Consider the following 25,020-nt stretch of genomic DNA (forward strand, 5'->3'; position numbering starts at 1 on the left):
AAAACAGGCTGTAGGTTACTGTATAAATTTTGCCGTAACATTCCTCTTCCTATATTATGTTATCCGAGCCAACCCGCCGCACACGTCTTTGCGGTTTTGCTGTTGCGGTCGGGAGCGCAATTTATCTATATTCTTATTATTAATAAATCCATTTATATTTCTAAAGTTACCTAATTTAGGCTAGTTAACTTTCCAATTTTCATCATATAAGATTGAATTAATACTCTTTTCGGAAAGACGACTTTGTATTGGTTGGAAGAAATAACAAAATTAATCTCGTAGTATTTCTAAGAGTAGAAATATTTCGTGATTTTTTACAATTTATGTTTATATCTCCAGATATAAATACTTTGTTAATCCAAGTAAGTTATTTTAAACTTAAATGGAAGTCTTAGCATATGGTTTTGAAATTAAATTGAAATAACAAGTAGAAGTAACAGGTTTAGCTGCTCTCGAGATTTGCGCTTAGCAACACATTCAGCGAATTTTAATATTATAGATATTACAAGCTGATTTCCCCGATTTTTTATTCCCGGGGGAATTCTTTTATTTCCGGGGATAAAAGGTAGCGTTATGTACTTTTTAAGCTTAAAGGCTACATGTATGCCAAATTTCACCCAAATCCATTAAGCCGTTTTTGCGTGATTAAGTAACAAACATCCACGCTTTCATATTTATAATATTACTAGCGGACCCCAGCGCCATCTGTCGGGCTGATTTGTGAATCTAAACCATCCAGGGTGCCACCCAAACGCATACCAAAAAATTCATTCAATTCATGAACATTGGTTGTTAATCAAATATAATTTTAACTGTTTCTTGAAAACTTAGTAATTAAATAATAATTGTAAGCGTATTTGTAAAAATCCTAAACAATTTAACAAAATTTCTGGCAAATATGAATTTATAGTTTGTCGAAAGTTTAATAAATATTTACCTACCTTATAAAACTACTGTAACACTAAGTGTTAAATTAATAGCATGGCCTAAGCTCAGCAAAAACAAATAATTCATACCAACTAACGAAACCGCTCAGGACCATATAATTAGAAAGTGAGATTGATATTTTACGCACGAGATATAAATAGCGCTACACTAATCTTCCGCTTCGTTATTGTTTCCTATCCATTTAAAAAGTTTAGAAAGATTTTTTTTTAATTTCGTAAATGAAAACTGGTTTTGTCACTTTTCAACTAGGTAATAAAATTGAAATCTTAGTAAATACAATAAATATAGCGGTGATAGAAAAGTGGGTAATGCTTCGGCTTCCCTTTCGGGGGGACCGAGTTCGATACCCGGCACCCATCTCTTATCTTTTCTGAGTTATATGCGTTTTTGATATAAGTATATAATATTACATGCTTTAACGGTGAGGAAAAACATCGTGAGGAAACCTGTAGTGGGCTCGTAATCGGTGCCATATACTTAGGTATATGGCACTTTATAAACCCATTATGCAGTCTCATCAGAATTATTACTCGTCACTTTTTCCTATATTCTACTTACTTCAGGTAAGGTTGAAAAAACTTCACAAAAAAGTCAAATGGAGAGTATCATATACTCAGCAATAAAGCAACTTTAGCAACTTATACTTATATATTACTAGCTGTTGCCCGCGACTCCGTCTGCGTTTGTTTTTGTTTTTCGAAAGACATGTGGCATTCGATTTAGGTTTAATTCTACGCACTTTATGCATTAAGGATAGCTAAGCCTTAAATGACGGGTTGGCTGCCGTCCGCTGAGGAATTGTGTCCTCTATCTCCAATCACATTCATCAGATCTACACGAAATTTGGACAAAATTAAACAGACATTATAACCTCTTAAAGTACAAAAGTAATTATTTAAAAAGGTTATGATTTGACGGCGTTATGGTATAAAATATTCAAACACCTTCTACCACTCTCTCAAAAGAACTGAGCTTAATTTCGGGATAAAAAGCATACTATATTAATTCTAATACCTTCAGAAATATGTGTACACTTTCATGATGATCGGTTTAGAAGTTTTTGCGTGAAAGCGTAACAAACAAACTTACATTAACATTTATAATATTAGTAGGGCAGGGATAGGGATAGCTACTTTGGGACTTATGGGAGGAGTGGCCTGAAATTACTCCGTACGCCTCCTATACCCTAAAATTTAAAAGCAAGCATACCGCAGTTTTAGTGCAGGGATAAGAAGGCAACGTTGCCCTCCCTGGCGCAGCGGTGGGTGCTGTGACTTAAGGTTGGGTTCGATTCCTGGAAATTCCTCTTTGGGAATTTATGATTAACCAGCTGACCCGGTTAGTACCGGAAAACACAAATAAAATGACATTTTCTAAAATTGAATCCTAGCTAGATCGATTTATCGCCCGCGAAACCCCCTGTATACTAAATTTCATGAAAATCAGTGGAGCCGATTCCGAGATTCCAATTATATATATACAAGAATTGCCCGTTTAAAGATATGCGATATAATATGAATTTTCTCTGGACTTGTCTGGTCGGAGGCTTAAACATGCCTCTAAGCGATTTATCGTTCCGCTAAGATGTCGCGTAAAAACCTATTAGGATTATTACAGGTAGGCCCGCTACCACTAGGTGAGATTGCAGTCACGGGCTAACTTGTAGTTGAATGTAAAATAATGTAGTCATAAAACGGCACATAGCAAATTGATTAAGAACAAATGATGAATAAATCCATTTGCCTATTTCAGAGAACTAATCATATATATTTGAAGGAATTGGAGAAAGTTCGATATTGGCATTCGTGTTACAGCTAAATTAGATTAGCCCTTCCTTATTGTATGCCTTATGTCATAAGAATAGAGTCGTAAATGCAACCGACTTAAATTTCAAACGGTAGCGGAATTGAATAACTTTGATTGACTGTAACATGGCACGTGTGAATTAAATTTTAGAAATTGGGAAGCCGTAAACCGTTACAGTTCATTAATTGATGCTACAGTTAATTGTCTACTGCTACATATTGACAGTAATAAATGATTGTAACCGATAATAAATATAGTTTTTGTTTGGTTTTTAAAGCATCTGTAAATATTTCGCTAGTTTACTAGAATTGCATGTCATTATCATGATGACTTCAACCCATTACCGGCCAACTACAAAGCACGGGTCTCCTCCCACAATGAGAACGGCTTAAGGCCGTAGTCCACCACGCTGGCCCAGTGCGGATTGGTGGACTCCAAACACCTTTGAGAACATTATGTATATTATTATAACTCAAAAAAAATCTAAATTCAATATTGTTTTTTTTAAGTAGGCCTAGTTTATAAGCACTTTTCAAACGTCAAGTCAGTCTGACGTAGTGACTCTACCACCGGTTCGGAAGGCAGATTCTACTGAGAAGAGCCGGCAAGAAACTCAGAACTCTCAGGCATGCAGGTTTCCTCACGATGTTTTCCTTCACCGTTGAAGCAAGTCATATTTTAATTACTTAACACACATAATGCTGGGATTCGAACTCGGCGACCGGAAAGAGAAGTGGAGCTCCTACAAAATGCGCTACCACCGCTTTTTTCTTAATTACATGTAACATACAAAATAAAAGCTTGCATAATTATATATATTACCTATTATAAAATAAAAGAAAGCGCCACTCGAGAGCGACTCTTTTGACTGGCATGCTAGTGGATTGATGTGAACGACGAGCATTCCAACTATAAATAGGTACCATGTTGATATCATGCCATAAGTCGATTATTGTGTAATGATAGCATGCCACTTTCTCTCGCTATTATGATGGATTGACGGTGATTAGTATGAGGTATGATCCGATTTGTTAGATACGGGCACGTACGGTGCGAGATGGCGAGCCGAGTGGGTGAGAAACAAGGAAGAATATAAATGTTGGATAAAAGCAGGTGGTTCTTTGCGGAATTACATGATATACTGTTAAGCCTTAACAATTATTAATTGTAAAGTTAACATCTCCTGAAAATGCCCCGGTTTTGAAGCGAAACGTAGAGGGTACGTTGCCGATTATCTGTTTGGTGTGGAGTATAAATATTGAAGAAGTTATATATTACGCCATACTTCTCCACACTCTCCTACTTTTCGCGGAGTATAGTAATTTAAGCTTAATTTTCATAAGAAAGAATATAACCCATTCTTCCATACTCATATTATAAAGCGTAAGTGTGTTTGTCCTTTCTCTACGACCTAACTTAGTAGGCAATCAACTTGGCTTTTTGGATTAGATTTAGTTAAAATGACGTAGGTACCATAGGCTATTTTTATTTCAGGAAATAAACAGTTCCCACGTGATTTGTATAAAACCATAATAAACGCGGGCGAAGAACGCGGTCAACTCTATTAGTTCGATAAAGAACCTTATGACTACGCAATTAAATTTCATAGTTACATAGTAGTGACTGAGTGACTCTGAGCCTTCTTATGAGGCCCATAGTTAGCAACCATTCCTCAAATATTCATAAATCAAAATTATTATGGGTTATTGTTTGCGATTTCCGTGTAAACAAGGTTCTATACACTGCTGCGAAGCTTGGCAACTTCAAGGTGAAACGAATGACCCCAGACCTAGAAGACTAGATAGACCTAGTAGTGCGTTCTGGAACCATAGACTGAAAAGTTAATTAAGTCTCACCAGAGACCTGATTGGTGGTTTGACCTGTTTGGTACTCCGTTGGAAGGGAATGGTGGCTTAAGAACAAAATTCAGAGTTCAAAATTATCGATAAGTAATAAAAAATTAAACCTTTTACAGTGGTCATCATTCTATAAAAAATACATTATATACTTATTTACATTATATACTTAAGTACATTATTTACTTAAGAACATTATATACTTAAGTACATTATAAGTAAGTTAAGTACATTATATACTTAAGTAATTTATTTTTAGCTGAAAAAGACGATTTAATGAATTCCGTTTTTTTTTTTTTTTTTTGATTCATCTACAGGTAATCTATTTTTTCTCATCTTACAGTGTAAACAAACATTCCGTTATTTTTAGGTAAGGTTCCCTTAATTCGGGTTCCGAACTGTTGGTAGAATATTTTATTCACATAGATTTAATAGTTAAGATAAATGTTTTCTTAAAAATAAAACAGGTTTGTTACTTATTTAATCATATTTTATTTATTTACTTTACAAAAAACCTTTCTATTTTACCTAACATCTTTGATGTTAGAGTCTTGCTCTCTATCCTTAATTCCTGAAGGGGTTTTGAACACTTATATAGATATGAACAAAATGTATTCTTATTTAATTTGTATTGTTTCAAGATATACCTACTTAAAGAGGCTGTAGGGACACATGCATAGCGCAACACGACTCCTGTTGCTGATACAGCGAGTCGCCCCGCCGCGACCGTTTATTTTAATAGGAAAATTTTGTATTTACACACACGGCGAACACGCAGATTAAATAGAGTTGTAACAAGGGAAGTGACTTCTTTATTACCCCTTGCCTAAAAGGCAATGAAAAGATTATTTTCTTTAAGAGACATAAAAAAAAATGGAGTAGAGACAAAACCAATGTAGTACTCTAGGATTAAGCCTTAAGCAGCATATGGCCACAAATAGTAATCCGCAACTGATGATTTCACCAACCTCTCTCCTCGATGGAAAGTCTTAGTACCCAATTAGTCTAGAAGGTAGGTACGTACTTCAATTTATTTGGCGCCATAACTAAACCCGATACTAGTTTTCCATTGCGAGGAGAAATTTAATTTAAGCTGGAAGCATACTTTCGAAACGCGACACGACTTGATTAACTGATAATAACGCCATAAAAACAGTTTAATAGAACTTAAAAAAATAGCCAGATTTTTTTTCTCCGTTGCCAATAATATAATCAAACTATAAGCCACGGTTTGTACCACCTGTATAGGGTATCTATGAATAGGCATCTTCTAGCAAAGCGCGTTCCAGCTTATGCTGCACAATCACTTACCATCAGGTGTTATTGTAGTCATTGCAAGTCTATAAATATAGAGCATAATTGAACCCCATTCAAAATTTTGGCCCACTAAGGGAATTGAGAGCAGATCACATATAGGAATCAGAACTTTAAAACCTAGTAGTAACTTTAAAACCTTAATGCTGTAAGTCCACTGGTCAAACAACTGTCAGCCGTAAAAAACGTAGCATGTTATTCCAAATCAAACTATGAAATGAACAATATAATACCATAGTTCCATAACTTCAAAAACGCTGCAAATATATAAGTAGTAATAAAAACACTACACTATTTTATTTTTTATTACAACGAGCGTTATAAAATTATGTCGCGTTGCGTTATAAAATTATGTTTCCACCTTCATTCCAGCCAAGTTAAATACCGTGGAGTGTATTTATCGATACAAGTCATGTTCATTAACATGTCGTATACCCTAATTAAAATCTTTATATTCAATCATGTGAGCACATCATGTGACGGCCGATTGGTGCAGTGGGCAGCGACCCTGCTTTCTGAGTCCAAGGCCGTGAGTTCGATTCCCACAACTGGAAAATGTTTGTATGATGAACATGAATGATTTTCAGTGTCTGGGTGTTTATATGTATATTATTAGTATTTTATGTATATTAACCTATTCATAAAAATATTCATCAGTCATCTTAGTATCCATAAAACAAGCTTCGCTTACTTTGGGGCTAGATAGCGATGTGTGTATTGTCGTAGTATATTTAAAAAATATATAATAACACAATAAACTTTTTTTTTTTTTTAATTTTTTAAAATTTAAATCATGTATGTTTTTTATTATAGCAATATTTGACGGCCCGACCAATCCAGAACTAAAAAAAATGAGTCCACAAATCCGCACTAATCCAACAATCTGCACTAGTCCACCAATCCGCACTGGACCAGCGTGGTGGACTACGATTAAAACTCATGTGAGGCGTAGGTGATAAGCCCTATGTGCCTGTAGTTTAAATAACGGATCTTGACGTTTTGGGTTATTACGTGCCTAATTTCATCATGATTGGTTCGCCGAGCATACAAGTGCAAAAAACAAACTAATAAACAAACATACAGTCTCGCTTTAACATTTATAACATTACTATAGAAGAACGGATTATATAATTGGTGGTACATGCAGCACAGTCTTTACTATTGCAGTGCCACACTTGCTAATATTTTAGGCGCCATTCCAATTGTCCCAAATAATGATTTTATTTATTATTTACTATTTAATTCATATTTTAATTTGCAACCAACACTTTTAGACTGACAACTGGTTAAACAACATTTTGCTCGTTTTAAGGCCAAAGACGATTTTATAAATAAGCTAGGAAATTCAAACGTAACTAATGTAATGGGCGGCAATAAAAGCTTACAAAGTTTTTGTGTGCGTAGACGCATGAATATTTCAGATTTCAGACAACCGCTGAGCTATCGAGGATTGAATGATTAATTGCTTATTAATTCATCGCCGAATAATAAACTGCAATAAGAGAAACGGAAGCATACTATCGCGCCATATGTACAAGCCCTAAGCCGGAAATTCAATTAAAAATTCGTGTTGATACATAAATCGTAAGTTTTACGATCAACATCTTGATCGTTTCAAGATGGAAACGTTTAAATTTACATTGTACTCTTTAATTAATTACAAACAAATATGACATCAATTTCATAATCTGGCGAGTAACAACCAATTCTCATCCGCCTAAATTAATAAATGAATGTTGTGTTGATACATAAATTGTACGTTTTACGATCTTTCAACGTTGTGTTAATTTTAAAATGAAAACCTTCATTCTCACATACAATTAGGGTATCATTACTAGGTAATATTACAAATGAGAAAGTGCTTTTGTTCGTTGGTCTTTCGGCGGCTTTGGTGTTTTAATTAATTGAATGCCTGTTGATGTGTTTATACATAAATTGTGTGTTTTACGATATTTTAATGTCTTTGTAGTTATTACACCAAAACGTTTATTCACAAATCCTAATTACAATTAAATACTCGATGATAATAATTATGTTTTGAGATTTCGAGAAAAATATAGTCTGATAGTCAAAATGAGATTTCAAAAATTCATAAGATTATGCATTTAACTACGAACTATGCATTTCCAGTGGAGGGAACGAAGAGGAAAACCTTTGCTTATAAAGCAAAACAACCATGTTACTGAGAAAGTCAATGATATTAACAGTCTGATATTGAGATATTATCACAATATTTAATGAACACTTGATATCTCGAACGTCCGGAAATGAAAGGCGTGCTACCGATAAATTCGATAATTTTAAGTAATTGAATCAACTTGAAATGCAAATATGAGTAGGAATACGTAACTTCTAAACGACGCTAATAAAACCGGCAATTTATGGCAGTCAGCATTTTAACGCACTGCGTGTCTACGTCTAAAGCGGGAAGTTTCACAGAGTTTGTCAAGACTAAACGATCATCAAACTATTTACACACTGTCTGGTGAGGCCTTGATTGTGGCTAGTTACCACCTTGGCCTTGAAATTGCTTGAAACAGCTCTAGCTTCTCACTAAACAAAACCCAACCCAAATATCTCAACTATCAACCTTGGACAATGCAATCGAATCCAAGGTTACAAATGCTAACAAAAAAATTGGCATCCTCAACAAGATAAACCAGTACTTTACGCCAGAACAGCTTAGAACCCTGTACCAAGCTCAATTTCAGTCGCCATGGAGTACTGCAGCCATTTATGGGATAGCTCTGTTAAGTTCTAGCATGATGCTTTAGATTCGGTGGATCACCTTGCTAGTAGACTCATTAGTGACAAGGCAAGACTCCAAAGTTTGGAAGTTTGGATCCGTCGCAAAATTGCCTGTCTTTCGGTATTCTACAATATATATTTTGGAGAGCGTGCCCTTATTCGATTTAGTTCCATCTTCACCTTTATTCCATCAAACTACAAGGCATCGTAAGGATCTGCATCGTCCTTAGTTGATATACTATGGACTCAAACAAAACATTTTGCTCCTCTTTCCTAATTCGCACCACAAAGATCTGGGAAGCCCTTCCTGCTTCTGCCTTCCCCGATACCTGTAATATGGGCTCCTTCAAATCAAGAGTGATTAGGCATCTCCTAGGCTAGCGCGCTTCATCTTATGGCGCATCCACACTTATTATAGGGTAAATAAAAAAAAAAAAAACTCGAGATGTGGTGGCACTTACCACCAGTTCAGCGAACTTGGCGTCCAGCTCGTCCTGCGGCGGCATAGGGTGCGTGGGGGTGACCGCCTGCAGCGCCAGGCCCCCGCCGCCCTCGCCCACCACGCAGTACGTGATTTCAGGGGGCTCGTCATTCTGGAAAACAAAGTGTAGTTTTAGAACCTTATGATACCTCGAACTTGATGCTCTTTGGGGGTCTGGAGCTTTTTTTGATGTGAGACATACATAACATTTTATTACCTGAAGACACAATTCTGCTTTCTGAGTCAAAGGCTGTGGATTCGATTCTCACTACTTGGAAATGTGTGTGTGATGAACATGAATGTTTTTCAGTGATAAGCACCCAAATATCAGTATATTATAAGTAAAAATATTCATCAGTCATCTCAGTACCCATAACACAGGCTACGCTAACTTTGGGGCTTGATGGCGATGTGTGTATGTCGTAGTATACTTATTATTATTAAAAATTAGATATTTTGAATTACTTTGTAATCTTATACATGACTATGTTAATAATTAGGCATGTCTGTACGGGACTTAATTTCATTGAAGACAAAAATAAACGTTATATAAAGAGATCGAGAAAATTGGTAACAAAGTTAAATATTAGAGATCACAAAATGGTACATTTTTCTTTTTCTACGCTTCTGCCGGTTTCACCACTTGCTTTTCTTTAAATCCATCGTCATGATCATCATTATCATCTCACTACAAGGCCCAGGTCTCCTCTCAGAATGTGAAGCGTTTAGGCGGTAGTCTAGCACGCCAGCCAAGTGCGGATTGATAGACTTCGCGCCTTTGACATGTTGCCATTCCAGCACCTTGGGACTCCAACATCTATGAATTCTCCGTGCTATATGCACCGCACGTTGCCACTTTTGGCTACTCGTTGAGCTATGTCGGTAAGTAGTTATTCTACATATCTCCTCATTTTTGATTTGACTACGAATCGTACATTCCGAGCATAACTCTCTCCGTCGCTTAGTAACTCTTAAGCTTTCAGAAGAGACGGAGAGCGGACATGTCTTAAACCCAAAGCAACCTAAAAAACTTTTGATTGCACACAATTTTAAAGTAAAAGTTTATGAAAAGGTACACTAGTACCCAGAATAAGATTTGGCATAAACAAAATTGTTTCTGCAGAATTAGATTGCATGATAAACATTTGCATTAAAAAATTCTTTCCATAGGTAGCTGTACTTGTCCATGTCCTTAGATATACTTTTTATTGAATTTAATGCGAACACTTAAATGTATAAAAGCACTATCACTTCACATCTGTCACCAGAAGGTTTATAAAATCGACAAAAAGGAAATAAAAGCGAACTAATTGGCAATAAAGTTGCACCTCGCTCACACCCTTTAGCAATTTAAGCCTCATTTATATGTAGATAGTATCGGTTCGATCAAATCGAAGTCTAAACGCCGGAACGTCAAAGTAAAATAAAATTTATGTAGCTAGTTTTTAAAACTCGAGTTCGTCGATATACCTAGAGGTAGCTGTTATGATGGAACGTTTGTAAAATAAGAATAAGTGTTCCATAAATTACAACTATGAAACAAGTAACATATTGTACCATTTTATTCTACGTTGCTAGCTCAAGTTAGTAGCTAGCAAATCCCATTATAACGAAGCCAGCGAGAAACTTTCATCGTGTAGATAAAACTTTACAATATCGAACTTTACATCGAAAGAAAGCTGAAACATCTTGAAGTAATAATTAAATGATAATTAATTTCCTATATGGACACTTAATTCCGCTCATGGCTTTATAGCCGCCTTAAGGGCCGGATACGCCCACGATTTATTCGCAAACGCATAACCTGGTGCAACTTTAATTATATTGATCAGACTTTAAATAGATCAAATCGGGCCACTTTGGAATACATAAGAAATTAGTATAATATGTATTTTAAATTGTAGGCTTCGCTACGGCAAAAATCTCCCACCAGGGACAATTCAGTAATTATATATTCGCTATCGAATATGTTTAATTATTTGATTACAAATTAATAAATCAATAGCCTAGTCGACTGCTGGGCTATAAAGGCCTCTCCCAACACGGTGGGTTTGCCCACAATCACCACGCTGTACAAAAGGGTTCGTGATCGCTGCCAGTAGATGTTAGTAGTAGCACAGAGGACGCTTCGTTACAGCCTTGGACTCAGAAAGCAGGGTCGCTGCCCACTGAGCTAATTGGCTGACAAATATTTCTATTCCCTTGGACGCCTCGTACGACACCCGTGGGAAGAGGATACAACTGTATTCTGAGTGCTGAGTTTTTCATCTATTCGATCGTTGAAAGAGTGCCATCTCTGGTCCCTAGATGCCGCTCTTTTGACGCCATACAAATCATAGTTAACTTTTACGCGATCGAATACATAAAAAATCTTGCACTTAGCACACGGATCTGCCGTCGTCAACACAAAAAACAAGGTGTATAAGTTCATATAGCGCATACAATTATTTGGAAACAACTGTTCAGTATCAAATTCAAAAATGTTTTATTCAAAGGCACTTTTAAAGCGTTCATACATATATTTTACCATGTTTTACTTTTGAATATTGTTTTTTATTTGTTTTATAAAGCTCTGAGCCTTAACATCCGATCTGTCTGGCTGTCAGTCTGTTTCCTTATTGGCGGGGCCTACCGAACGCCGTTAAAGGAAGACATTCAATGCTATCAACAAGTTTTATTCTTTTAACAATTTTGCAATTTAAATTGAAATCCTTTCACCACATTTCTTGAAGTACGATTAAGTGTTTCGGAAAATGTCTGATGATTCCGCTTGCCCGGTTTGCCGCTTCATAAACATTTTTTTACTGTACAGTACAAAGTGTTTTTTTCGTGGTAAAAAAACATCATTTTACAATGACTAAGTGCACCCTGCGTTTTAGACTCTGGGCCCATGGTCGCCAGGCATTTTATTAATATTATCGTGTCCCAAAAATTTGTCCACACGTCTGCCGCTTATTTAGCCCAGCATTTTGGGTACCATATGCCAATAAGAAAACAATTAGATGAATTGTATATTTAGTAAATATAGTTATTGTTAGAAGGTTATTTTTGTCTGTAAATATTTTTTATTTTTCGGTAATAAAGTTATTGTTTGAACCTGGAAGTGGTAAAATATGAATTTAAAATAAATGGTCGTTTTGAGTTGATAGTATTTATATATATTTTTCCCAATAATTAAACTTATTTGACGAAACGCGACGTGTCATTAAACATTTCTTTATGCTACTACTCCACCTGCGCCGTATTGCATTAATTGAACCAGTAATAGAGCACTAAAGTAAGTGACCAACGTTTTAAACGCGTTAAATGTGTAATGGTATTACTAATGTCGTTAGACGTTAAGCGATAACTCAGGTGGCGGTTTTATTGACACATTATATAGTTAAAGCACGATGATAAATGCATAAGTCTTGTTAACCACATTATGATCAATTTTGTTTTTAATCATCCTAATTTTTAAGCTTCGCTTTTATACTTTTTATCCAATTATAAACATGGATATTATAATTAATGACACTCATGTTAGTAGTTTGTCAAGCAAATTTAAATTACTTGTACCTTTGTTATATTTTTTTAAATGCAATAAAGTATTTTTCATTTATTAATTAACTAGAGTAGCTGTTCAGTAGTGTGTTGGGTATCTCTATGTGATGAAATCAGGAATGAAGAGTTCCGTAGAAGAACTCGAGATATCGAAATAGCTCAAGCTGTAGTTGTAATGGGCAGGGCACATTGCTCAGCGAACCGTGGACGTTGGGTGGACCGATGACATCAAAAGAGTCGCAGGGAGTCGCTGGTCCCAAGCGGCACGAGACCGTGGTATTTGCAATTCCGTACAAAAGATATATGTCCAGTTGACGTCCATTGGTTGACATGATGATGATGATGATGATGATGATGATGATAGCTGTTCAGTTAGCTCACTATATAACGCGCTAAATCACAGGAATACCCTCTGGGAAGAATCTTTCATTAATGTAGCCAACTGTATAATGCGTTATTTTTTTCCTTTAAATAAAGCGCATTTGGACGCAGCCGTTGACATTAACATTATCACAGGTAGAACAGCAAAAAATGGCACTTTGATCTTGAAACTTTATGAATCAACGTGCTATTTTCACGTATGTGCTTTGCGCCACAAAGGTTCGCCACCCCTGACGTACTGCAATGACTCATGCATTAGGGTGGCGCCCGCAACACATCTCAGCGCGGTGCCACGCGATCGTCTCGCAAATTCATTGACGATTATTAGGGTTGGCAAATACTGCATGTTAACTGCAACGAAATTAGCGACGAGTAGGTATGTTTTTTTTTGAATACACACATTCAGCCCCAAAGCGAGCTTTGGGTTGTGTAATTTTACAAGTAGTTTCGATATATTTTTTAAGTACGAGTATATACATGGTAAAAAAGACGAAAGGCCGATTAAATAGAGTGACGAGGTTAAGGAAGGCTGAACCGGGTATGGTGGCGCATTTTGGGAAAGGCCTATGTTCAGCACAGGACGTCCGCAGGCGAAAATGATGGTGATGACAAAAAGGCAACCCGTTCCATTGCAATGCCCTGACCGGCCGTCATGTCATGTCATAAATAAATAAACACAAAAAAATAATTAAGAAAAAAATGTGATCTGCAATGAAATTGACACGAAAGTTAACATAATCAAACGATTACCGGCCCACTTCAGGGCTCGGGTCTCCTCTCATAATGTAAAGAAGTGTGAGAGCCGTAGCCCATAATCCAGCAAGCTAGCCGAGTGCGTTAACCTTGAGAACATTATGGAGAACTCTGAGGCACCATAGGTTTTCATAGCTTTTTTCTTAACCGTGATTAATTTATTAGTAATTATTTGCATATATGGAAAAAAATGCATGCTGAAAAGTTAGAGGAGCATGTCGGGGGTAGAACTCATTTCACCAGAAAGGGAGACCGAAGTCCAACCGCGGTTATCGCACGAGGCGACTAAGGGAAAATAAAGAAGAACGGGCAGCAGCGTCCTCCGTGCTACTACTACCAACTACTGCAATATAGTGATTATGGGCAAACCTTTAGTTAAGCAGTGGACTGTTATGGGTTTTTGTTGGATGACAATGTAATCATCATCAGTGTACTTTAAGATATGGAAGTGTGTGTTAATGTTTGGCTGTGCGAATGTGTGAGTATAGAATTATTTAGTGTCCTTATGAGCCTTAACTGTTGACTCAAGTTCATTTGTACAGTTTACTTTATTACGTCATAAACTGTTTTCCAATGTAAGGCACACATTGTTTTGTACATTCTAAACCGATAAGATGCACTTACGTTGCACGGAAAAGTAATTAGGTATGACTTAATGTGATAAAAATTCTCATTTAGAGCCTTTACTAATCTCTACTATTATTAAAAAAAAATAGAATGATTACCATTAAAACAAAAATTACTGGTTTTATACGTTCTATATACATATATGTATACTGAGAAGGTACTAAAAAAGGATAAAAGTAATGATTTAAAGCATACTATAATTTTGAATTTTTCTGCTACTTGTCCGTATTTATTTCAGTGTAGTTAAATCTAGCGAAAACCAAAGTTGTTTTCCGAGACAAACAAGTATCCTAGACCTTCCATTGCAACCATTGTCCTTAGAAAATTTATATCACACCCTGGATAGACAGCTTACACCCTAGATTAACAGTCAAGTGACCCTGTAACCCATATATTTATACATACATAACTCACACATATTTTACACTATTTGTAGGGTATGCGCGCCACGATAGAGTTGTGTCTACGCACTATGTCGTCTATTCCTACAGAAAAAATATGAGTAACGGGTAGAGATGATTGTCTCGAGCCGTAGAAAAACCAGCGAGTCACCGACACGCACGGAGGTTTTTGAAGTGGCACTTGACCAAATAGTTTGAAGTTAGTTAATCCACTGTATGTGATCAAATCAGGAATGAGGTGATTCGTAGAAGGACCAGAGTTACCGACATAGCTCAGCGAGTCGCAAAGCTGAAGTGGAAATGGGCGGGGCACATAGCTCGGAGAACCGATAAACATTTCCAACCGGGTTCCAATGTGTTGGAATGACGACCCCACACAGGTTAACGCAGCTTAACGTCCCTATCAAGGTGAGACAGAAGAATCAAACGAGTCGCTGTGGAGCGGCTGGAAACAAGCGGCCCAGGTCCGTGGATTTTGGAACTTCCTATAAAACACCAGTCCAAGTGGACTTCAATCGGTTGAAGTGGTAACCACTGTATTATTTAAATGAGGGACCCTAAAAGCGATACAATGCAAGCAAATATAATAAACACGAGCAAATTAAACACATTACATTATGATAAGTGTGTTATACAAAACAATACTGGATAATGCATGAGGAAAGAACAATGGAATATTTTATTGAGGCTTAATGGAAGATCAAACATTGGCAGTAGGTACTTAACACATATTATTAATTATTATTGTTTTGGAACTGTTTTCCTCCGCAATACAAGGCTGATTATAAATAATGCGAGTCCTTATAACGGCTTCCATGAATGTAGAGCCCAAAATATCTGAACATTTTCCCTTTGGTAATATACAAACGTTATTATCATCAAACCATTATTGTCCCACAAGAGACCCCACAAAAAAAGAGTTTTTTTTTAATTTTAAAAAAAGAACGCCTGGAAAGTAAACTCTGGATTCCAGAAATGACAAGGTTACTTTGAAAGCACACCGCTCCGCTTTCATCTCTCTTAGGAAAGAATAGTGATTGTAGAATTGTTAATATATATTTTTACACAACTCTACAAATTAGCCCTTGAATGAAATCTCCTGATGGTAAGTGCCAATGCAGTCTAAGATCGGCGTTATATTAAACCCATTCCCCTAATCGGTTTCTACGCGATATCCTACCGGACAGATGAATCGCTTGGCGACACGCATTTGTCGGTAGGGTGGTTACTAGCCACACCCGAAAACTCCCAGAAGGCGAACAGAGAAAATTCAGAAATTATAAATAAACAGATTGCCCCTGATTGGGTCTATACCACTTTTATAAACAACAGCGTTAAAGCACTGCACCAGGAGACTGTAGGAGTGGTAATTGCTGATACCGTCGGCTTCATGTGCTCAAATGGTCAATGTCGCGGGCAAATTCTAAAAGTAACGAAATTAAGTTTTAAAAAAGTTTGGCTTCATCGGCATACAATTTTAAAACAAGATAAAAGCATTAACGTACACTATAAAATAAAAATTACAAAACATACTTAGGTGGGACCGAAATCAAAAGATACTCGTATTTAATTAAAACAATCGAAGAATATTTATGTTTTTCAGAGATAAAAGGAACCCTCGCTAACATAATTAATGTCAACCCTGTTATTTTAAATATATTACAAAATTAACGATACACATCAACCAGAGATATGCAATGCTTTTTTTCGTCTACATTTTTTTCGGGAGCTTTCGTCACAATATTGAAAATGTCGCCAAACGATCACTTAAATCTCAAAATTTTGCAATTTAGTTAATGATCTTACTTTTTTATAAGTCGGGCGGCTACTAGATTGTTTAAATTAGTTTGTACTAAATTATTTTTTTATAGATATGTTTGTTGCAACTAGGTGAAAATCACATTAAAAGCTATTCCGAATTTTCTTATTAATTTGACTATAAGTATTATTTAAATGCAATAATGTCTTCTTTGTATATCTAGTAGGTATAGTAGTATCTTTGATACTGTATATCAATGACCCCAAGACGTCTGGGTATTTTGGTCGATGATTTCACCAAGGATGTCCCGCGAGAGGACAAATTTATTTACGACCTCGGGCGAGTTTATTATTGTCAACTTTGACATTTATGAGCATCGTACCGTCTACGATACAAATTTAAAAAAATAACGGCGGTGCATCGTGGGTTCAAAAATTAAAAAAAAAATCATAAATGTTTTATTTACTCGTATGTAGACCTTATTACAAGAACGGATCATACATATTATATATTACCATTAATGTTAGGTTGTGGAGATAACTAAGGCTAGGGGGGTAATAAACGCGTCCTGCTCTAAGAAGCGCCCCCAACAAACTTAGCCGGTTTTTTTTTTGCTAGCACCATCTTACAGGCAAATTAATATTTAGCTAGAAAATAGAGAAAATACAATATATAAATTATAGTAATTCTTAATACTATGATAGGATTTTTGTATAAGCTTGTGTTTTATATAAATTTGAACTTATTGAGAGAGAGAGAGAGAGTTATTGAGAGAGAGAAAGAGTATATACGTCTCAAGGATTTATCTGGTAATTTATTATTAAAAGATATACAATTACTCTTAAACGAATTACTAATTTTATTCATCCTAAAAAACTGCACTACAAGTTTATTATTACTTCTACTACTGGTACAGTCTACTTTCTCTGTAAATTTTCCGTATGGGTACCTGAAGAAAAGGTAATAAAGTAGCCTATAACATATAACTACGTAAGAATCAGAGTAATTAAATAAAATGATTATTTTAATTTAAAAACCTTACGAAAAACCAATAATAAAAACACTTTACCACACCCCTGTATTAAATTTATATTCCTTTGTTATTTTTTTTGCTTTTCTTAAAAGGTTGGGAACCCCTGCTAAGCTAAACATTTCATTAAGGGGCAATCAAATGAAATAAACGTCTTACTCCGCGATTTCTAATTTAGGTAATTCTCAAAATCACTGCCATGCTATTTTACTTGCGACATCATATTTTGGGATCTTACAAATCCCATGGGAACCATTTGTTTGAAAGTAACCTATGTTATTCTCCGTTCTATCAACGAATTCCATGCCAAAAATCAAGTGGATTGGTTGCTTCGTAAAGGAAGGGCAAACATACAGACAAACAAACTTTCGCATTTATAATATCAATATGGATTGTTATCTATTAGCAATATATAATAAAAAAAACGTTATAGCAAGCCGAATTACAAAACGGAGCAGGGTTTCCCAAAACTTACAGTTAAAAATATTTTAATTAAAGATTTTTAGCGTTAATTAAAATATTTACCAAATGCTAATGTCATAAGACTGCGCTCGCGCTGTATCAAAACTTCTTTCTCAGAATAATCTGACTGAATAGGCTCGTGAGTTTAAGTGTTTCCACAAAAGGTTAATGTCTGATCTCTAAGAAAAATGTAAGCCATTGCTTTTATATTTGTTTACTAACTGTTACCCGCGGCTTTGTATGCGGTTTACTTAATGGTAGGCTTTCCATAACTCTTACAATGCATATCCTTAAGTTTTTTATAACTCTTATTGGAGATTTTCTTCATTTTATACCATCTGCATACCCTGTGCATACCCTCTAAGCACACCACTGTTTAAATATCAATTACGAAGTCACAGTGTATTGTCATAAGCTGGCGTTCAAATATTACGAACCATTGGTTGCAATCAACACATAGAATCAATTTCAAAACATTCAATTTTAATACAGTACAATAATACAATAGCGGTAATTAGAGTTAAAAAAGCTAGACCAAGACTCACAGTTCCCGAATCTCGCGGGACTTTTAAAACGAGAATCAACTGCGGGCGAAACCGCGAGCACTTCTAGTGCCTAGATAATTAATGACAGAACACAAACTTACGCTTGGCTTGATTGAACACTTCCTCTTCAATGTTGCGAAATGTTTGCTTTTTCTTTTTACCGTAAACATATTATTCACTTGCACCCACTCACTCTTTCTTTATATTAATAAGTGTCATTCCGTTTGAATACCTAGTAAAATGATTTTTTTTTATAATTTAATGGAGTTAATAAGCATAACGAGTGGACTTTTTTTATTCAGCTACAACTTAGTCCTTATATAGTAGGGGGGGCTAACCAGTCAGGGGTATGGCAGATATATTAATTGCATAACCCTAATCGGGTTCTACGCGGCATCGTACTGGTACGCTAAATCGCTTGACGGTACTTATTTTTGAATATGGTGGTAACTAGCCAAGATCAAAGCCTCTTATCCAGGCAGATTTGGTTTGATCAGGTTTTGGCAACTAAAAAAAAAATTACTAGATTATTGTCATTGTCCTTATATTTTTTGTCAAATGAAAACTATTACCGATTAATTAAATATAAATTAAATATATAAAGCGGAGGCATAATAGTGGGTATACAAATATAATATATGGAAATACTAGGTGCTTTTGGGTTCTTTTTAATATTTTGGGATCCTAGTTAAAAAAAAATCCTTATCACAAAAGGGTTTGAAAAATAGTTAACGACCTACTTTATCTACACACAAAATTTCATAAGAATCGTTTCGGAGGAGTTTTGAGTAGCAAACACTGTGAATTTTACGTCACTTTTCTCTAGTTAACGTCACAAAAATTACACTTTTCACTTCTAGAGCGTCACCAAAGGGAAGGCGCTCTGCGTTAACCGGCTACACGTGTGCCGCTCGACGGCAATGTATCACATTAAATTACGCCGTGCGTCTGTCCGTACGCCGTAATTACTTCCTCCAACAACGTGTACCTAACTACTGTCTCGCTCTAATTCGATTACCAATTAAACGCTCGTTAATAAACAATTGTGTGATTGTTTAGAGTCTGAAGAGCAAGGGGCTCATTGGCATAACTTTAAAAATTAATTTAATTGATTAGGATTATTTATATATACCTCTTACATAATCTCTTACCGAGGCTTGGTCTATAGCCTATCTATACCAATATTCCTTAATAATATAGGATAGACGCAGGCGTCACTTGGCGGAATTTCATAATATATCAGCGGACAGCAGCAAACCCCTCATTTAAGGCTTAGCGATACTGAATACTTTAAATTTTTTTAGTGCTGAAACTAAATTGAATGCTACATCAAAAAACAAAATCGCTGACGAAGTCGCGGGCAACAGCTAGTTTAAAATAATAGTACTCTTACCCAAATAAGACTGTGTTACGTTTACACCTGTGCCCCTAATTGTCATTTACATGGCATCGTAAGTCTTGAGACCTAGGGTTAAAGGGTTAGCACCCACTTTTTCCACAGACGTTTCATTGGGAACAGATTAAGGCTGAGGCCACTGAAACACCTAGACCTATTTTCTAAGTATACCTAAGTTATTAATATTTATTTTTATTCAAGTAGGTTCGGAGTATAATAAAAGAACTAGTTATTTATATACGGACAATTATATACTGAGCTTGGTTTGGTAGGCCGAATGGTCCAGTGATATGGTTGCGGTGATGGAATCCGGTAAACGATAAAAAACTGGGAGCACGCAAATATTCCTGATATAAATCCTTGCTAGTCACGTACAAAATGTTCCTTATTAATCAAGGACTAAGAATGTTTCCATTCCTTTGGAAAAATTGGCACGTATATGCAAAAAACTTCGCCACCGCTGCTTTAGAATATAAATTAATATTAATTTTAATATAAAAAAATAAATGAATTAGTTAACCAGTTATTAACCAATCGGCTAACGACCATGTTTGTCTAGTGGGTAGCGTATTCGACTACCGATCAAGTGGTCTAAGGTTCGGTTCCCAGGTCGGACCATAAATTGTAAGACACTGGGTTTACTTACTATGTTATTATTTACTTACTTATGTTGCCGATGTTTTCTTAGCTTGACATGTTAATTTTATTTCTTGTGAGTGCATATCTAAAATCTTCTACGCGTTGGGGTTTAAGGCATAGGGGTAGCTTGGATAACAGGTAAATAAGATACGGCTTGAAGTGTACAAATAATATTCTTATTAAAAAAAAAAAAAAAAAAAAAAAGGGCAAGTCAAACTGAGTCGTCAGTAATGAATTGTTAAAATTGCCTAATACCATGGCTACGATAAAATGAAATCTATATGAAATATTTAGTAATAATAATAACAAATTTAATAACAACTACCAATTTTATAGAATTTAACAAAAATACAGTTTTCTTTATCATGTCATGTCAGTTAGACAATCAGCGCACTTTTTACGTGTCACGAGTTACACCAATGTTATTTATGGATATGAATATCATTCAATTACCATGTTATTGTGTCAAACAAAGGCTCTTTCTTATTGATAACAATATTGTATTGATACTCGCGTTACGCGTACCTACATTACTAAAGTCAGCCATCTTTAAAAAAACACAGACAAGGGCGAGTCAGACTGGTGCACATAATGTTTTACCTCAAAAATATAGGATATAATCGAAGTTTGTTTGCAAAGGGTTATTTCTGATTTCTAATAACTTACTATTTATGCGACTTGGCGAGATAAATTGTTTTATTTTTAAAAACTAAATATATGTAACTAAATATAAGTTGACTTCAATCTCACCCGGTGTTTAGTAATGATGCAGTCTCAGATGGTAGCGGACTTACCCGTTTGAGGTATGACAGTTATATAAAAATCACTCATATAGCAACGTACCAGAACACTTAATCGCTTGGCGGCACGTCTTGGTCGGTAGGGTAGTAACTAGCCACGGCCGAAACCTCCCAGCCCAGAAAAAATACAGACATTATAAATTCCCAAATTGTACCGCCGGGATCGAACCCGTGACCTCTTATTCTATTCTATCTTCTATATCTCACTTATGAGACACATACAAGGGTTCCCAGGGAGGTCGTCAAATATTATGAAGGTACAGAGTTAAACTTTTAAAGCACAACAAGTTCTAAGAATTTCCACTTTAGAAGCAAAATAGATCTTATCATATTTCAATCTTAAATTTAACCTTTTCTATTATCTATTTATGTTCATAATTTAGACTATTGTGATGCTAACACGCTTTGAAGTCTATAGGTCCGAGACCATTGACGTGTGCAATTGAAACTAGGCGCCGCCCACGGTTTCCCTTGCGTGGGTTATTGGACTTATTGGGACGGACTTAATGAGTGGATTAATTAGCAATCGCATATTTTCAACATGCGAAATCTAATCCTTGCTAATATCATAAATGTGAAAGTGTATTTGTTTGTTTGTCCGAACTAAGAAACCAGTCAACTTAATTTTTTGCATTGAGTTAGTTGAAAGGGACTGAGAGTAAGGAGTTCCCATCTATAAATATAGAGCCGGCAATGAACTCAGCAGCTCTTTTTCAACTCATTTAACAGTTTACAATCTTTTAAATTCACTATCTTGTGAGAGATGAGAGGATAGTGGATTTAAAGATTTTAAACTGTAAAATCTTCTATAGATATATATAATATATATATATATATATATATATATATATATATATATATATTTATTTATTCATTTATATTCATTTATATATTCGTATAATTTTGAATCTTACTTATATTTATTGCACAAATTGTACTCTTTTGATATGTATTTATATCTCTGTAACTACTTTTTTTCTTTGGTGTACAATAAAAGTGTATTCATTCATTCATTCATGATGTTGAAAAAGAGCAATCTGCTGAGGTTCTTGCCGGCTCTTCTTGGTGGAATCTGCCTTTCGAACCGGTGGTAGAGTCACTACAAACAGACTGACTTGACGTTTCAAAAGTGCTTATAAACTGGGCCTACTTTAAATTAATGAATTTTAATTTTTTTAGCCTGATGTAACGGTGATAGCCTAATGAGTAGTGGGTAAGGCTTCGGGCTTTTGGAGGGGATCGAGTTCAATCTGTGTGTCATGTGTGATCTAAATCGTCAACTTGTGAGTTAACATAGATATCGTTCTGCCAAACGTAAAGCTAGCAGCCCTACATGTAAATGATGTCGTCGCTCCTAATTGGGAGTAACGAAGATCAAGTATCGTGTGTGGCGCCTTGGGAGGTCACGGCTGTTTTCAGTTCATTCATTTCCGCACTCAGGTCACTGTCTCTTACTTTTGTCACATTCTCGTCATCAAAGTGTTGAATACGTTTTCGGTTTTAAGTGTTAGAAGTAATATAGGACTTTTTATCCCGACATTAAGCTCGGTTCCTTTGGGAGAGAATTTAAATAATTATTTTTGTACTATAGAGGTTATAATATGTGTTTAATTTTGCCCAAACTTTGTGTAGATCTGAAGAATGTGGTTGGAGATAGAGGACAGAACTCCTCAGCAGCAAACCCCTCATTTCAGGCTAAGCTATTCTTCTTTCTTCTTCATTGTCGTTACACTCTTGGCAGAGTGGTCGTGGTCATCATGAAGCGTCTTTGAGGACAGATGTCACACGCCCCACGAGCATCCGCCACTTCTCTCGGCTGGCCGAAAGCCTGGTGCACTCGTGCAAAGGGCCACCCACAGCAGACTTAATCTGATCGGTCCATCGCATGGGTGACCTTCCTCGACCTCTAGTGCCCTCCCCCTTGCCCTGCACGACAAGACCGCCCCATGGAGTCACTCTCAAGCCGGGAGACGTGACCGAAGAATTTTATAAAAATTCTCTATAATGTCGTCACTGGCAACAGCTAGTAGGCTATAAATCATTAGTTGAAATGTTCACTGAGCAACTTGTCAATCCAGTGACAGCCGTACCTAAAGCACAAAATAATAGGCACCACTCTCTAGCATTAGCTATTCCAAAAGCACTAACTAGATAAGAGAACCCATAAATAGCCACTTGTCTAGAACTCTCTCGATCTTTCTGATACTTGATAGATAGAGTCGAAATAAACATACGGCTTCAACTGAGCCGCTTGTTAGGATTGGAAAGCCGGCAGTGCCGATCAGTGGGTCCGATAGGTATTTATTAGTACTGATAGCTGAGTGATAGCACGAATGAACGGGTAATAATGGCATGCGAATGCTCTTTAGTAAGTAAATCTATGAGTAGTAGGTATTTGAGCAAGGATGGGTTATTATCGTTCTTTAAAGGGACGCTCCCTCACTCTTTTTTTTATTATTTATAACTGTTTCACCCGCCTTAACTATGTCGTCGTAACGTAATATTATTTGATTATATAGAGGGCATGGCGTTTATGTAAATCAGTTAGCAATGATTGCTGTGATCCTTTATAGAGGCGTGGTCTTATTAGTAGCAGGTCCAGCTTCGATTACCGGCAGAGGCAATTGCGGAATTTATGATTTCTGAATTTTCTTTGGCCTGGTCTGGTCTGGTCGTACTAACCACGCTACCTACAAAGACGTGCAATTTCGCGAAGAAAAATTAGAGGTGTGTGCTGGGATTCGAACTCGGCCCCCAGAAATTGAAGTAAAAGTCCTCACAACTGGGCTATCACCGTTTTACTTTTAACAAAGTTTCTTTTAAATACATTTTAAGAGTTTGTTTATCTATTACTAGCTGTCCCGGCGAACTTCGTACTGCGGATCATTTTTTTTTTGGATGAATGTTGTTATATTTTAATACTTATTATCCTATTCCGGTCTAAGATTAATCCAAAAAATCAAATATCATAAAAATTGGTCCAGCCGTTCTTGAATGGTGTAACTAACACAACTTTCTTTTATATATATAGATTTATAAGTTCTTTGTCGGTCTTTATTTTAACGGAGTTTTAATAAATACCCCTATTAAAAATAAAAACTAAAACAAAAATTTAATGGTATTTATATCGTTAACCTAAAATTTACTGACGACTTTTATTGCCCAATAAATTTGATAGGACACGTTTTTTTAAGCAGATTAGAATTAAATAAATCCCTTTGCGCTTTGACTTTTTAGTTCCGATACCATAATAAATAAACCGAACCCTAATTGGTTTCTTCGCTTAATCGCTTGGCGACATGTCCTTGTCGCTAGGGAGGTAACTATCTAGGGCTAAAGTCTAGGGCTAAAGTTTGGTCCGGTAGGAGGCTACCGGACCAAAACAGAGAAAATTCAGAAATTATAAATTCCCAAATTTCTATCAAAGTCAAAGTCAAATATTTCTTTATTCAAATAGGCACTTAAATGGCACTTTTGATTTGATATTACTTGTAAAATATGACATAGAAGTGAGTTATTGGTGATGACTAA

General features: G+C 35.9%; 1 protein-coding gene across 6 annotated transcripts in view; it reads right to left on the reverse strand.

The window, feature by feature from the left end:
* Window positions 1-25,020, reverse strand: part of LOC120631615 (disheveled-associated activator of morphogenesis 1) — a 179,414-nt gene that overhangs the window by 32,510 nt on the left and 121,884 nt on the right. For 5 of the 6 annotated variants that reach the window (XM_039901271.1, XM_039901267.1, XM_039901265.1 and 2 more), the window contains one exon: window positions 9,134-9,265. In XM_039901271.1, the coding sequence (XP_039757205.1) occupies window positions 9,134-9,265 (132 nt within the window). Of the gene's footprint in view, window positions 1-9,133; window positions 9,266-18,755; window positions 18,887-19,390; window positions 19,559-25,020 lie in introns of those variants that run through there. The other variant, XM_039901269.1, reaches the window with a different exon arrangement.

The sequence above is a fragment of the Pararge aegeria genome, chromosome 18 (genome assembly GCF_905163445.1).
Source record: "Pararge aegeria chromosome 18, ilParAegt1.1, whole genome shotgun sequence".
Lineage (NCBI taxonomy): Eukaryota > Metazoa > Arthropoda > Insecta > Lepidoptera > Nymphalidae > Pararge > Pararge aegeria.